The 15,501-nt window shown below is 39.1% G+C and overlaps 3 protein-coding genes across 9 annotated transcripts in view; 1 reads left to right on the forward strand and 2 right to left on the reverse strand.

Annotated features, from left to right (window-relative positions):
• Positions 1-2,821, reverse strand: part of LOC147153260 (collagen alpha-1(XX) chain-like) — a 33,603-nt gene extending 30,782 nt beyond the window's left edge. For 2 of the 4 annotated variants that reach the window (XM_086026623.1, XM_086026613.1), the window contains exons 1-4: positions 2,761-2,821; positions 2,622-2,667; positions 2,487-2,529; positions 2,373-2,399 (exon numbers count right to left, since the gene is read on the reverse strand). In XM_086026623.1, the coding sequence (XP_085882749.1) occupies positions 2,373-2,399; positions 2,487-2,508 (49 nt within the window). In that variant the 5' untranslated portion in view covers positions 2,509-2,529; positions 2,622-2,667; positions 2,761-2,821. Of the gene's footprint in view, positions 1-1,664; positions 1,864-2,372; positions 2,400-2,486; positions 2,530-2,621; positions 2,668-2,760 lie in introns of those variants that run through there. The other 2 variants (XM_086026635.1, XM_086026628.1) reach the window with 1 other exon arrangement.
• Positions 2,822-3,575: 754 nt separating this feature from the next.
• On the reverse strand, positions 3,576-13,283 carry LOC147153261 (solute carrier family 35 member H1-like). Of its 2 annotated transcripts, none has more exons than XM_086026653.1 (10): positions 12,730-13,283; positions 12,410-12,574; positions 9,956-10,106; positions 9,630-9,693; positions 9,464-9,536; positions 8,288-8,456; positions 7,387-7,470; positions 7,051-7,226; positions 5,717-5,846; positions 3,576-4,984 (listed from the first exon to the last, which is right to left on the reverse strand). In XM_086026653.1, exons 2-10 carry the CDS (start codon positions 12,518-12,520, stop codon positions 4,863-4,865), a joined length of 1,080 nt encoding a protein of 359 aa, XP_085882779.1. In that variant the 5' UTR covers positions 12,521-12,574; positions 12,730-13,283; the 3' UTR covers positions 3,576-4,862. The 2 variants fall into 2 exon arrangements, with proteins under 2 accessions (XP_085882779.1, XP_085882770.1); XM_086026644.1 differs by having other exon boundaries at positions 13,095-13,282.
• Positions 12,487-14,516, forward strand: taf13 (TATA-box binding protein associated factor 13). 3 transcript variants are annotated; one of them, XM_086026684.1, is made up of 2 exons: positions 12,487-13,409; positions 13,897-14,516. In XM_086026684.1, the coding sequence occupies exon 2, from the start codon at positions 13,901-13,903 to the stop codon at positions 14,273-14,275; it is 375 nt and encodes a 124-aa protein (XP_085882810.1). In that variant the 5' UTR covers positions 12,487-13,409; positions 13,897-13,900; the 3' UTR covers positions 14,276-14,516. The 3 variants fall into 3 exon arrangements, with proteins under 3 accessions (XP_085882810.1, XP_085882800.1, XP_085882792.1); XM_086026674.1 differs by having other exon boundaries at positions 12,491-13,385; positions 13,900-14,516; XM_086026666.1 differs by having other exon boundaries at positions 12,497-13,385.
• Positions 14,517-15,501: the final 985 nt, after the last annotated feature.

Genomic DNA, 15,501 nt, shown 5'->3' on the forward strand with positions numbered 1-15,501 from the left:
TGCCCTGAGATGAGGGGAAGTACTATGGATGCGTATTGCTGCCACACCAGAAAAAGAAAAGTTCAATTTCACATTGAATGTGATAAGTTTCATGTGATAATGTAATAACATGTTAAAACATGATAAGTTTGGCTTCAGCATAACATAACAAAGCAATTACTTCTGGATCAGGTCAATGGAGGCAACGTTTGTGTGTCTTCTTTTAAGATTTGGAGTCATTTTAAACACTTGGCTTTACTTTTATTTTATTTTTTACATTACTATTAGTTATGTTGCTAGTAACGGATTTGTACGACATATAAAGGTATAGTAAAATAGTATAATAAAATCATGTACTAACATAATAACAGTGTTATAATATCCTAGAGTATCGCTTATATTATCATGGATCATATAGCTTTCAGCTTCTAGTGCAGGGTTTGGCTGCGGGCACCAGATAGCTCTCAAGGACAATGAATAGCCCACTGACCTGTTCTAAAAACAGCTTATCAGTAGTGGCATATTGTGATTTTCTTGGAATTTTGTTAGAATTGACCATTTGAAAATGTAAACACTGTCAGAGTGTTGTAGAAATAAAGTGTTGCATAATGATACTTGTCTGTTTCCCAATTATTGTGAGAAATAATTAACACGATTAATGTCTTTAGGGTTAGGGTTAAATGAATAGCAGTCATTAATAATTAGTAATAATAATACAATAAGTTAATTTAGCAAGTATGCTATTTCAGAAATGTGTATCAAACAGCCCTTCGCATGAATCAGTAGGCCTACCCAAAAAGTAGCTCTTGCAGTTTCCAAAAAGTTAGTGACCCCTGTTCTTGTGTTTTTGCTTACAGCTAGAAACACTTCGAGGCCATGAACTTCAAATATTCAAAGGAAAAAATGTGAGTGAGGTCGTAACCAAGCGTGCCTTCCTGTGTTGAGTGATGACTTTCAGTGAGCACCTTCCGTAACCTTGAAATGTCATGAGAGCCCGGGAAACCGCTGTAAACCGAGGACCCCCTCTATATCATGTATAATATCATACAATAAAAAATACACTCACACAAATAAAAATTAAAATAAAAAAAAACAGAACACGATGCCATAGCCTAAACAATGAATACTGCGAGCACGGGTTACACAGAAATTAAGTAGTATGTCACTATAATAACGGTTTTGTCAAATCTGTATCGCTTAATCCTAATAACCTAACCTAATAACTATAAATATATTACAACACACTGTATTAAATTAGAGAAATGGATGGCTAGTAGCTGGGATTTGTCTCGAAATACAGCGATTGGTTGTGTAAACAACTCCTTCAACATTTTTTTTGTAATTTTCCTGTTATAATGACGTTAGAAATCAATTAAGTCGAATCCCATTTTATTTTATATTATTTTATTTAATGATAACAACTAAGCTAGAGCGTTTTAAATATAATATTAACTCTAGTCGTTGTTGTCTGTTGGAAGAATTGAAAAAAAATGAAGATGACTTTTTAAGTTTGGCTAGCAAAGACTAGATTGCACCTGCGCCGTAATAAAGAAAGATACAAACGGCAAAAGTAGAAAATGTTAAGATAAAGTGTCTCACCAGTACATCAGTCAAAAAAGAATGCTAAACAACAACGAAGGGGTTTGCAGTGTGGAGGCTGCGGGGGGAGCAAGGTGAGCGCTTACCTGCCTGGTGGCGGTGCTGCTTCAGGTCTAGGCTAATCAGTACTCCACATTTAGAGCATATTGTGTCCGAATGTGAAACTGATGACAACGACACCGACCTAAGCAGTCCAGCAAGTACTGTAATTATGCACTCAGTGCTCCGGTACCGGCTCGTGTGTGTGGAGTAACGTGATTCCAAAACTTAGCCAGGGACTGCGGCCTCTCCTTCATGGGCGTGGTACCATAGACATCATATTAATTAGATCCCGCCTTGTGCGAGTTGGCAACGTTGCTACGATACGCCAGTGTGCCCGCCATATTGGATGTGTCATATCGAACCTGTAATACAAATCCATGGACTGAAGCGACAACATACGAAGTGCACTAAGTTAATGTTTCTCTTTAACACGCACACGCACACACGCACAAACCAAAACAACCAAAAAAAAAAAACATTTCGGCGTTCTCCTGTGAAAAATAGTTCGCTCTCATTTTTACGTTAATGGGGTTTCCACATGATAGACATCCCATTAACGTGACAAAAATGCACATACAGTACATGTTTTTCACAGGACACAGACAATATGATATGTAACGTTTGACTATAAATGTTTACTGATTATGTTTATTATATAGGTAGAATGTAACTGTTGTTACCTACCAACCTACTGTATGTAACAATACAGTGATGATTAAAAAAATAAACACAAAAATGAAATAATTACTTACTGTCTACAATGGTCCTGATCCGTGTGACTTGTGGGTAACAAAGACCACAATGTTAAAATATGTGTAACTGATTGGTGATCCTTTTGATAATCTGTGATTTATTATTTTAAATACCCGGAGATTGACTGGAACTCATTCACTTGACTGTTCATCAGCCCTTTAAATTTAGGAAACAGACACAATTTGAGAACAGTTAACTCAGCATCGTAGCACAAGAGTGAATACAGAGGCAATAAAGCTATAGAGGACCTTGATGGGTAGCTGGTTGCGACGCACAGCACTTCCAGAACTTCAACTATAAAGTCAGAAAAATGTATTTGCAAAATTATGTAACATTGGCCAAATACAATCAAAAGTCATTTTCTGTCTTAATCCAATGAGACCTTACTCTGAATGGAAAAGCTTGTCGTGTATCCAAGTATCAAATGACCCAGGCAGCTTCAGCAATCCTTTTCCACATTCAATATGGCGATGATGTTGACGCACGATAACACGCCAAGGCGAGGTTTATTCCATATCTATGCGCGGTACTCCCATAGAGACGCTGAACATTTGTTGCAGCATCCAAACTACTTTGTTTCGTGTTTTACATTAAAGTCTGGAAAACATGTAAAATAAAGACAGATGTAGTGTGAGCACAGCAACTTTCGTCTTCAATTCTCATCCCAATGGCTAACAAAATGAGTAGTATATGTGGCAAATTTGCATGAGAAATGACTTGCATCCTAAATTTTCTCTGAACACCTTTCATGAGGCTAAACTGACAGGTGAATTGGTGTACAGTTGCTAGTAAAAACTGGTTAAACGTGTGTTAACAGTTTGCAGTGTTGAAGGACCACAAGATGGTATTTTTAACATAGAAGACGTATGAGCTGCACTTAAAGTTGAGGGTGTAATAAGTTGATCCTCTGCTGAAATTTGCTCACAGAGATATTAATAGTCTATCATTTTTGTGGTAGCTTATTGACTATGGTAACAGACAGAGTAACTATCAAGAATGTGCAAGTGTAAAACTTGGACTGTGTATTTTATTGAGCAAAATAAGTATTGGGTCCCCAGACTGGTAAACTTCATGTAATGTAAATTGTCATGTAAATTGTAAAGTGTTCTTTGCACTTACTTAACAATAGGGTTGATGTTCTAAGGAAAAAATATACATGTTTAATTGTTACAGTCTACTCAGTGACAAAGACAGCAACACAATCAAGATGTCAGAAAAAACAATAGTTTAATAATAATTAACGTTTCCATGTATTTCAAAGACTCAGTTGTACAGTTCTATAAAACTTAGCTTTATGAATCCAATTGAAAACTGTGAGGTAAATAAGGCACATTAGAGCTGAGGCATGACCTGAAATGACAGCCACTCATAGTCGCTGATAATTTGCCATTTAAGGTGAATGAATTTGTGGAAAACAATTGAAATTGTAGTTTCCATGCATCATTTTTTGCTACTTAAGTTGTCAAATGACAGAGACTTTCTCCATGTTAATGTGCATCCAAAGCATCTAATTGCGTGTTAGAATTCAAGGCCCATCAAGGGCCAACTCATGCTGATTAATTAACTTTCTTATAAAAGTAAAAGCAAGTATTTGGTCAATTAAAAATGACTACAAATGAAACTGACGGAATGTCTAAACTCAAATACCCATGTGACATCCTAAGATTTGGAATTCAACCCATCATTTTTGACAAGTTGCACAAAAACCTGAGAGTTCCAACTACTGTCATTAATGACATCATTCGAGACCTATCTTGTAAGACTCAGCATCAAAACGATTAACCTTGCAAGTGTTAAACGCATCTCTGTTCTGGCTGTTTTGAGAGTCCATCTTAGAGGTTTGAAATGCTGTGGCGTGACCTTAAAAAGGCCGTTAAAGCTCAAAAGCCCTCCAGTATTGCTGAATTAAATCAATTCTGCAAGGAAGAGTGGGCCAAAATGTCTCTATAGAAGATTTGAAAGACTCACTGACAGTTATAGAAAACCGCTTACGTTGTTGTTGGGATTATATTTGTCTGATATTTATTTATTTGGGGAAAACAAAAGAGAAAAACGAAGAATTTGAGAAGCGACTAAAAACGTTGTCACCACACTTTTAAGTGCTGTACTGCATTATATACTTGGTTGACAACTTTATGTGGTTGCAAGAAAGTTGATATGACAATTACACCTTTGTGCTTCCTATGTCAATATTCCATATGTCACTTTGGCATTGTAAACAATCCCATTCGATTCTACTACAGTATTTCATTAAAGCCTCAATAACCAACTTCAATCACATGTTGTGCACCCTGAAATAGAGAAGTTACAGATTCACTTTGTGGGTGAATAGGCCAAAATGAGCATGGAATTAATTAAATGATTATAAATAAAACAAACTGACATGGTTGTTATCATTCACCCTTGGCAGTAGGCTGTAAATTGAAAGGTTTTCGGAAGTAAATGCAAAGTCAATTGGCTGACGCCAGAGGTCAAAATATTTGATTAGATCAGTGGAGGGTGATTTCTTCTTCCTCATTTTCAGCTGCAGAGTCTTCATCATTATGTCGCAGCAAAGGCAACTCAAGCTCTGGGCTCTTACTGTTCAGCTGCCGTAAGGACGGACTCTTATCTGAAGGGGAAGAGGAAAAATGGGGGTCACTAAGGCCTCATTTCAGACAGCCGCTAAGGATTAACATGTATTTACATTCCTTTGTTTTTATGCCTATTTTATTTTTGCTAACCACTATCTAGCTAGCTAGCCACTGACTAATACATTAAGATTGCAAAATAATAAAATGAAACTTAAAAAAAAATCCTATTCACTTAAAGGTTTTGCCACTTTAACAAACAATTAACAAGGTTCTTTCTGATTGAAATGCTCCAGTGTATATTGCTACAACAGACTGGTGTTACTTTATATGAATGGAGTTCAGTGGCTGTCCAAGCTGGTGAAGTTACAGTATCAGTAACTTGGTAAATACGAGTTCCCATGCAAGATGATTATTCCTGGTATCGTAAAATTTTGAAAAAGTGATACTTAACACCGTCTCAACCCGATACTGAGTTGCAACTGATTTAATCGGAAACTTCTTCCACTGATTTTGATTTTTATAAAAACTGGCCTAAAACTGATGGCCAATACAGTACTATGCAACCAAATTTAAAATAGGAACTACCATCGAATATGGTTTCAGTATTCATCTCATGCAGCAATACACTTGAACACAAAAAAAACTTTCAACACACACAATTCAATACCTTGTAAAATCCTATTATTACCTTTCAATAGCTTTTAATGACCTTCCTGTTTGGAATTTTCATTCATTGTTGCAGCACTTGTTAAAACTCACTTTGTACTCACTTTTGGAATAATAGACTTTGAGTCCGACGTGCAAAGCAATACCACACAGACATACGGCGAAGCCCAGCCAGTTGAGGACACTCATTTGGTCTCCCATCAGCGATGCTGCCAGAACCAGCGTGCATACCTCCTGCAGGAAAAGCGTACAAGAGACAGAAATTGGATTAAACTGCAGGTCTAAGTGCTCAATTGTGATTTTCTTGGGGATGTTATTTCCATGAACATTTCAAGTGAGACATATGCAAAATACAGTTGTGTTTACACTGAGAGAACACAAGAAACAACCGGCATACATAGATCAAACTGTATATAACTCCACAGGCGTCAAAAGCGGGCAGTGACAACAAAGTTTACATATCGTTTAGTAGTTTGGACTATTTATTTGTGTTGTTTGAGCAAACGGAGTGTGTCCAAGACATTTTAATGATGTCAAGAACGCAATAATTAGGTATAACTGTGCGATAATGCCCTCCTCACATTGGCAGATACTGTATCCGATACATATCGGATTTGTATAATAAAAAAATTAAAAATTAAAAAAATCCTCCATGCGTGACGCCGTGGGAGAGAGGCTAACGGCAGAGGTTTCATAATTCATAAACATTATTTAAAGCTCATGAGCTGGCCAATTTCCTATTCACATCCACTTACCAGCTGTAAGTATCGTGAGTGGATTGAAATGTTTACAACTGTTTACGTGTCAACCAAGATAGCACTTGGCTGCTTTTCCCCACGGAAAAAAAAGGCGAATGACGGATGACGAAAGGGTACCCACCATCTCTGTCAGTTGGTATCAAAGGGGAAGTCAACCGTAAACATTTTTTTACAACATGTTCTATGCGCCTTCACTAATTTAAACATGGCATTTTGATTAATATTGCATTTGTCGATGACATCGAAGTTGCTCAGGGCTCGGATAACAACCAATCACGGCTCACCTGTTTTCTGAAGCTTAGCCATAATTGGTTATCTGAGCCCTGAGCAACTGTTACTTCATTTTCAATTGCCGCCCCCTGAGATGGACAAAAATGTGTGGATTTTACTACTTATCTCATATTCCACAAACACAATATCAATCAGAAAGCCGTGTTCATATTAGTGAGGCCGCATAGAGCACGTTATTGTCAAGAACATTTTGGGGTTGACTTCCTCCTTTCACCAAGTCACTTATGGGAGACTTACAGTTATGTAAGAAAGTACAGAAATCTACACACAGTATGTATACATTTTCCATCATATGGTGACCAGTTTCATGATTTCACGTCAATTTCAATGCAGTACAACTGGACAGACAGACATGCAAATTAAACACAAATGCTCATATAAAACAGTACCTTAAAGATCCCTGATATGGATAACGTGAGGCTGGAGGTTCTCGAGACGAGCAGGAACTCTGAAAAGCCAAGACCAAAAGCCAGGATTCCTCCAATGCTTAGTAAGAAGACTAATTGCAAGAGCGGCAACAACTCCGTCACCCGGAATAACTTGTCAGAGGTGCTGAGGCTCAATCCTACAAACACACACACACACACACACACACACACACACACGCACACACAATAAGGACAAAGAGCTGATGAACATCTTTTCCAACAGTCACGTTGGGTGCACTGTGGACAACTGTTGGCATTTGTCTAGGAGGACAAACCCCAGCTAAGGCTTCATCTCACCTTCATTGTACAGGAAGAGAGGAAAGAGGCCAAGAAACATGAGAGGCTGGAGGTGGTACATTGCGTCGACGGGGTTCTGGAGGCCTTTAGGAAGATGAAATATGACTTCAACGAGGAGAGTAATGGGCTAAGTGACTTTTTAAAAATGAATCGCATTATGAAGGAAAATGCATTCTTTTAAGTGACATTACGTTGGAAACCATATTAAAATGTCAACATGTCATACAATTAATTATTGTGAAAATGCACAGCGGGGAAAAATAAAAATCACCAATAATCTTATTTATGCATGATCTTAAAACGAGACTTATTTCATGATTTGGGGGGCAGAGTCAAGATCTGCGACTGTTTCCATTTCCATTTTGTCCAACGGGAAAAACTGATGAGGTTGACCTGCATCGTGTGATGGATGTCTGTCTGTCAAAAAGGGATCTAAACGATCCAGTTCAAACTGGCTGTTGGGGCAAAATGGGTCAAAGGTAGGGCTGCATGCAATTGATCAAAATTCAATTACAATTGCGATTATTAAACTCCATGATTACAAAATTGGCATAATCGTAAAAAATGATTATTAATATTCTGATTTATATCCAATGCACTATGTTTGTTTACACAAGGAAATCATACATTTGCACCTTTTTTATTTTATAATAACTAATTTGATCAATTTTGTTTGGTCCAAACGGAACTTACATAGGACTTACATCAAAGAACCTTATTTGTCTTTGGATTTTTTACATTTAAACATTGTCTTGTTTTGTACCAAAAAATAATCATTTGAATAATCGCGCTAAATATTTTTTTCATAATTGAGCAGCCCTAGTCAAAGGTGCCTCTGATCACCGCCATAACAGCAGCGCACGGCGCGTATTTATCAAACGGACAACAATTCATCACTGACCCAGCTCGGCTTTCTGCATGAGCACCTGAGTGAGGGTCCAGCGGATCCCCCCGATGAAGGACGCCATTAGCACCATGAGGAAGCCCTCCAGGTTGAATTGGGTCGATTGAAAGGTAAACATGAACAGGCCACTGGCGATCAGCAGCACCACTACAATCAGGAATGGGTTCTGGTGAAGAGAGACCCCAAGAAATAGGAGAAAATACTTTGAAACGCCCAATTTCTCAATATAAATAAAGGTGGAAAAATCTTTTGGATGCACACCTTTTTCAAACCCTGATATATATATATATATTTTTTTTTTTGACCAAATAATCTATACTAATAAATGACTTTGGTGGACGCAGATATCACAATAAGTGGAAAACAATGATTGTTTTCCTCTCTGCTACTAATTTAATTAAACAACCGCACAAAGCGCTGTACATTTACTCATGTAGAGTTGCCACATACGAGACAGCTGCTCATTCTTGTTTAATTTTTTGATCTTTTTAATGAACATTATAGTAATGTTGGTTTCCACAGACTGCCCCACACGCTAATTGACTAATGTAATTCAATGTTTACTGTCTCCATGAGGGGGAGTTCACATGTACACAGGCATTGCAATTACAAAGAGACTAGCCTTCTTAGTATGTTATCGAGTACGCGCTTCGTAAAGACTATTTTCTTCTTTCTTCGTGACTGGTCCGTTATGTCGTATGTATGTATGACATACACTTTTCCCCGGCTCAGTAATTTGAGGGCAATTTATTTGTCACCTCACTTGACCGGAATTGGCCATGAAAAGGCAGAGGAAATTCCGCACAGCGGCATCCTCGTCAGTATCAGCCGTAGCGACGCCCCCCAACTTGGGAGCGAAACTGCAACACATTTTCAAAACAACGCGTGTGGATCGCGCGCGAGTATAAACGCAAACCGCGCAAGGCATTGCCCGGAGGAGTTTAAAGAAGACTTAAGAACGTACTTGGCGAGTTCACGAGATCGTTCTCTGTATTCTTATTCATTTGTAACGAGAAACGACCAAAGAGTATGCTGTAATTGTTGATCGTTGGGCTATTTGGACGAAAGCATGTAACAGACATGTTATTGAGACACCTGGGAATCATTTTAAATTGTTTAAAAAACAAACAAAACAAAAAAACAATATGTCTCATTTGATACAAGGATTCTCACCGGCTCCTCCAATTGTAAGAGCAAAGAGAAAAAGAGAATAAAGAGCACTGCAGAAGACTTGGTCATGGTGTACCTTGGAAAACAAACAGAACTCAATGAGCAGGAGGAAAATTATGTACACCGGTACATGGTATGTAATAAGGTCGAGTTAACGTTATTAACTTACAAGCTAATGGTGATGAAGAGGAAGCTCCAGTTGGAGAGCCCAATGTCCAGTGTTGTTGCCAACGCTGGTGGAAAGAGGAACAGCAAGAGCACCGCTAAGACACTAAATCGCTTCTTGTGTTAAAAACAAATTATTGGCCAAAGTATGTGCACCTCCGCTGCCAAAGGTGGCGCTATGGCTCATTTTAACCTGTTAGGCTCCATTATAGAAAACAGGCAAATCAGGAAACTTCTTTCTTTATGCGTTTTTTATTTTTTATTTTTTTGACTTGAAGTCCAGCTATTAATACTTTCCTCTGTCAAATAAACAAACCCATCAAGTCTCACCTGTGGGAGCCACTTTCCGGAGGTAATCCGTCCAGCTCAGGATAACACGAGTCTTCCCCGTCCAGCACTGCATGGCCCATCGAGTCAGTGCCGCCAGGCAGAAGATGATGGCCAGGTGGACTAACGTCATGAAAAGTGGATAGTGGAAGCCCTGGTGGGGGTTACACAGAAAAGGTCATGAGGCAAAGCTGAGTGCGCGTCGGCCGGCCGATTAAATCAACCGATCACGCCCCTTCAAACATCAATCATACTGACAATATTGTTTCACTGGCAACTTGGGGAACATTTGATGTGCCTTTGAATCTTTTTCACAAAAGCCTAAATTTTTCATCTTGCTAGGAAAACTTGATCCTGGCCTAGTGATCTAGATGTTTAAATGGAACATACAATGGGACAAATTTGACTTTTGGGGGGATTGTACACAGTCAGTTGAGTCTCTGAAGTGCCTGCCCCCCCCATTATGTATGAAATTAAACAACCAAGTACCGGTAAGTCGTTTTGCTATTTTCCTGTGTCAGTGCGTGAGGTGTTCTGCACTTCCACCTCACAGTGGGGCTAATTTACATAACATTGAGTTTTCCCGCCAATGACATGATCAACTTGGCTGGTCAAAGGCCAGAGTCTGAAACACTATCATGCAGAGACACTATCCTTCAAAAACACCTACATCCCACACAGATATCAAAGCTCAAAGATAAGCAGAGCTGCATTGAGTTTTGTTGGATGGATGCACAGATTAGCATTCGCTTCTTATAAGACGCACATACCGGTTATTTGGACGTGTATACATTACTCCGTTGCATGCGAAAAACGGCTAACTTCAGCAAGACACGGACTAGGCAGGGTGTGCAAAGTGTTCAGCAATTTTTATTTATTTTTTTATCCGTGGGGTACTTTGACATAAAGTAATTCTAAAAATGTTATTATGGGGAAAAAATGCATAATATGTCTCCTTAAAAACTGTTCCAGACGAAACTAACTCAACTGGAGTGCTGCATACAGTGAGCAGTTGTTCCCGCAATTAGCAGAATGAACTCTGACAAGAATGAGTCAGTAGAGGGCCCCGAGTGGTCTTTATTGTCAAACTAACCTATCAACTATGCAATCAAAACACCAGCAATAAAAGTTCGGAAACAGCACCTGGCACCCACGAACCTCTGTGCTTGATGGAGGCAACTCGACATTATGTTACACTTGCTTTATGAAGTGGGAACCAAAACTAATGCAGTAGTAAAGTCAGAATGACAGTAAATGTTTGCATGAAGTAACTACTTGGCCATAAATATTATATTGCGGTATGTATATTAGGGCCCGACCGATTCATCGGCCGGCCGATTAAATCAACCGATCACGCCCCTTCAAACATCGGCCAAAAATAATCGGCCAAACGCCGATTGTTTTTACCTTTATGTATTCTAACCATTTACAACAGTTGTACACAAGTAGGCTAACACTGGATTCATTATTTATTACACATACATCTATACAATCTTGTATCCTTGTGGGAGGTGTTGTGTTAGTTCCCTACTCATTACTACATCAACCCTACACCCTACATCAACATCATTGCAGGTAGGAAATAATTAAGTGACCTTTAAAGCTAGCATATTATTATGCATTTTAATCTAAGTTTAATATTGGTTAACTTTAAAGGAGAAGTCAACCCAAACATATTTTTTTTCAAGAATATGTTCCCAGCAGGCCCACTAGGTGAAACACGGCATTCGGATTAATTTTGCATTTGAGGAATATAAATTAAGAAGCAAAATGCACTCGTTTTTAGCCATCTCCGGGGGCGGCCATTTTGTTTTCTGTCGACTGAAAATGACATCACAACTGCTCACAACGACCAATCACGGCTGACATGTTCTCTGAATCTGAATCTCTGAATCAGCCGTGATTGGTCCTTGTGAGCAGTTGTGATGTCATTTTCAGTCGACAGAAGACAAAATGGCCTTCCCAAGAGATGGCTAAAAACGAGTGCATTTTGCTGCTAAATTTATATTCCACAAATGCAAAATTAATCAGAATGCCGTGTTTCAACTAGTGGGCCTGCTGGGAACTTATTCTTGAAAAAAATATGTTTGGGTTGACTTCCGCTTTAAAATATAGAATCAATATTCAAATGTGTCAACATGAAAATCAGAGTGAAAGTATTGTTGCTTAATGCTTATATAATCTAATCTTTTTATTTTCCCTATATCATGATAAGGCAGTTAAAAACTATTCTCATATGCAATGTCAACCAGGCTGCAAACACTCTTTGAGGCAATGATTTATGTATTTTTTTTTTGCGAAAAAAAATGTCCCTAATCCACATAGTATCTGAAACTATTTGTAACCTGTCATTGAGTGCGAACTGAGCCCACACTGACTGTAACAAAGTCAGACAAGTGAAATACTTCACCAGTCAGTAAACACTTTCTTTTCTCAAATAAAACTACAGCGACTTACCTTCATTAGCCATTTGTTATAGAAGGTAATGCCAATAGAGAAGACATAGTAGAGGAGAACCAGTCCCACAGTCCGGAACGCCCTGCAGAGGAACTGGACCGGACACGCCATACACAGTCTACAAGTGTCATCTGCAGAGTGAACTTTATCCCCCTCTTTAAACACCTGTAGTGATTTTTAGACAAAAATAAGACATTTAGAGAAGCTAAACAAGCACACTAATTGCCGGTGCGTTGAAACGCGTTCAATATGGCAAGCTATGATTAGCACGACGACTTCAGATGCCAATTTATGTTCATTGTGAAAGGTGGAGCACTCACCGGTAACGCCGACAACTTTGACGTGTCCCGGCGTTTATTTTCAACCTAGCTCGACTTTCTAGCTACAGCTAAGAGCTAATGTTAGCTCGAGAGCGATTGGTATCGATTAAATCAAGTGGTGAAAAATGCTGATTTATTGATTGCCACAACGACAAGGTGCAACGCATTCGCTCTCAAGATTACGTTGATTTGGCACACGTATCCACACTGGTAGTTTAGTTAAGAACTCGACTGATTAATATGAACATTAGCGCCTAAGAATTGCATTTATTTTCAACGCAGCAAGCTTAAACTCAATAACTGAGAGAGTCCTACTCTTCAGTATCAGCTGTCATATGTTTGACGCCGCGCGCACAAATACAGACCTTTTACATGTCCTTAGAATGCTTTCGGGCAGCGTGCGTTGAAAGATAGAAAGTAGAAGAGTCGGTAATCAGTGATATTACGTCTAAATTTAATTATAACATTTAAAACGATACTGTTCATCACTAACTAAAAACACACGTTCTGGGAAGTGAGTGTGGTAGTAATAAATGCGGCGCACGGGGGCAGTGTTTGCAAAAAGCTTCGGTTTTCCGCCAAGACTCACTTCCTGTTGACGACACGGATGCAGAATTGAAGCAAGAGGCTGGTTTGAGTCTTCGACGAATTTTGATGTAAGGTTTTCTTGGATTAAATAAGTATGTCTGTGTCACATACGTGTTCATGTATACTGGTTTTAACCTTTATTTTAGATACCCTAAGATGCGTTTTAATAAAGGGCAAAGAATTGAACCATACCGCGAGCCGGACTCTGGACGCATGCACGATGGTTGCAATCGAATTTAACATGAAAACATTTTGTGAATAATGTTGATCCTCACAGAAGGAGTCCGACGAAGATACGAAGTGCCGGGATGTGGAGTGACAGTTCTTTTTATTGATTTCCTACTAAAACGAGGATGGTAGCTTCCCAGTTTTCTTAAAGCAAAATAGAGCTCTTTGATGATTGCTTGTATCAGCCTGTCTAGGACTAACCCATGTCATAACCCATATTATATATTTTTTAAATGGTTTCTTAAAAGATGACTATTTTTCCAATGTATGGAAACTTAACCCTGAATAATAATCATTTATATATAGATAGATAATGATAGAGAGAGAACTAAAAGCTATTCGTTTTTGCAGCAGAATGGCAGATGAGGAGGACGAGACTGGTTTCGAAGAGGAGTTGGACGAGAGCTGCAGCGGTGTAGATGTGTGTCACGGCCGCCGAAAAAGGCTCTTCTCCAAGGAGCTCCGATGCATGATGTATGGCTTCGGGGACGACCAGAACCCATACACCGAGTCAGTGGATATCCTTGAAGACCTGGTGATCGAGTTCATCACAGAAATGACCCACAAAGCCATGTCCATTGGGCGCCAGGGTCGCGTCCAGGTGGAGGATATTGTCTTCCTCATACGAAAGGATCCCAGAAAGTTTGCCAGAGTCAAAGACTTGCTGACCATGAATGAGGAGCTCAAGAGGGCCCGCAAAGCTTTCGATGAGGCAAACTATGGCTCATAAACATCATCCTTCCATCTTTTTACATTCTGGAATAGTCAACAGGACACAAACAAGCATTCACACTCATGTTCACACCCATGGACAAATTAAACATGAATGACATGCATGTTTTTGGACTGTATATTCATTATTTAATGACGTGCACACCATACATGATCTTGTTTTCAACATTTAATTTTTAAGTAGATCTTATGCACCCTGGAACAGTTTTTAATAAAAATATGCTTTGTGAATTAGCAGATTTTTTTGTATAGTGCTCAGTGACTCTTAACTTTTTCTTTTTTTTAGCTTTTTTAATCCGGATTCCATAGTTAAAGAAATGCATACATGCTAATTAAGTGAATGGAATCACACTTGTTTTTAAAAGGCCAAGTGGTTTGTAAAACAGTGGTTATTTTATTACAGCAAAAAGTTACTGTAATTGCGTTATTTTTCCATCCATCCATTTTCTACAGCACTTTTCATTAGGGTTGAGCCCATCCCAGCTGACTTTGGTCAAGAGGCTTTGGTCTAGCCTGGACTGGTCACCAGCCTATTCAGGGCTCATATAGCTAAACAACCATTCACACTCACATTAACACGGGCAATCGTGGACAATTTAGAGTACAGGTGGCAAATTCAGATCTGGCCCACATATGTGGCCCACTAAAGCAAATAAATTCTGTCGACTTCATGTTTCTTTGCCTAATGTGCTTGTTATTGTCATTTTGGCAGAAAATCTTTACCAAAATTTTAACTTTAACCGATTTTCCTGTTCCAGTTTGGTAGCCAGCTAAGGTCATCTCCATGGCAACAAGGCTCACACACACACACTCATATGATCACACAAACCAACGCTTTTTGTTGGCTCCACCCGCCAATCCCTCTCCCTTCCTCTATTAAAGCGCAGCTGCAGGTGGGATGTGGTGACACCTTCATGGCTTGCCAGGCCTGCTCTGCATCTAGGCTGTAATGTTCCCCCTGACACTTCCCCACCTTCAAGTGGTATTCTGTGCATGGTGTATTAATGTGTGCCTTAGTTTTTTTTCAAAATACATACCCTGCTCCCCGTCCCAGAGCTTAGTCTGGGACTGTTCCCCCTCATGTTTTTTCTTTTCATCTGCAAAAATGAGGCGCTGTAAAGGACAACCCAGCAGACTACCATTCTGTATACCCCTGTCGGTCATTGTTTTTTCTATGTATCTTGAATGGGTTGTGTCTGTTCCATTTTGTTGCACCCAGTGGTA

Source organism: Filicampus tigris, chromosome 1 (genome assembly GCF_054856515.1).
Source record: "Filicampus tigris isolate MCC_2025a chromosome 1, RoL_Ftig_1.0, whole genome shotgun sequence".
Classification (NCBI taxonomy): domain Eukaryota; kingdom Metazoa; phylum Chordata; class Actinopteri; order Syngnathiformes; family Syngnathidae; genus Filicampus; species Filicampus tigris.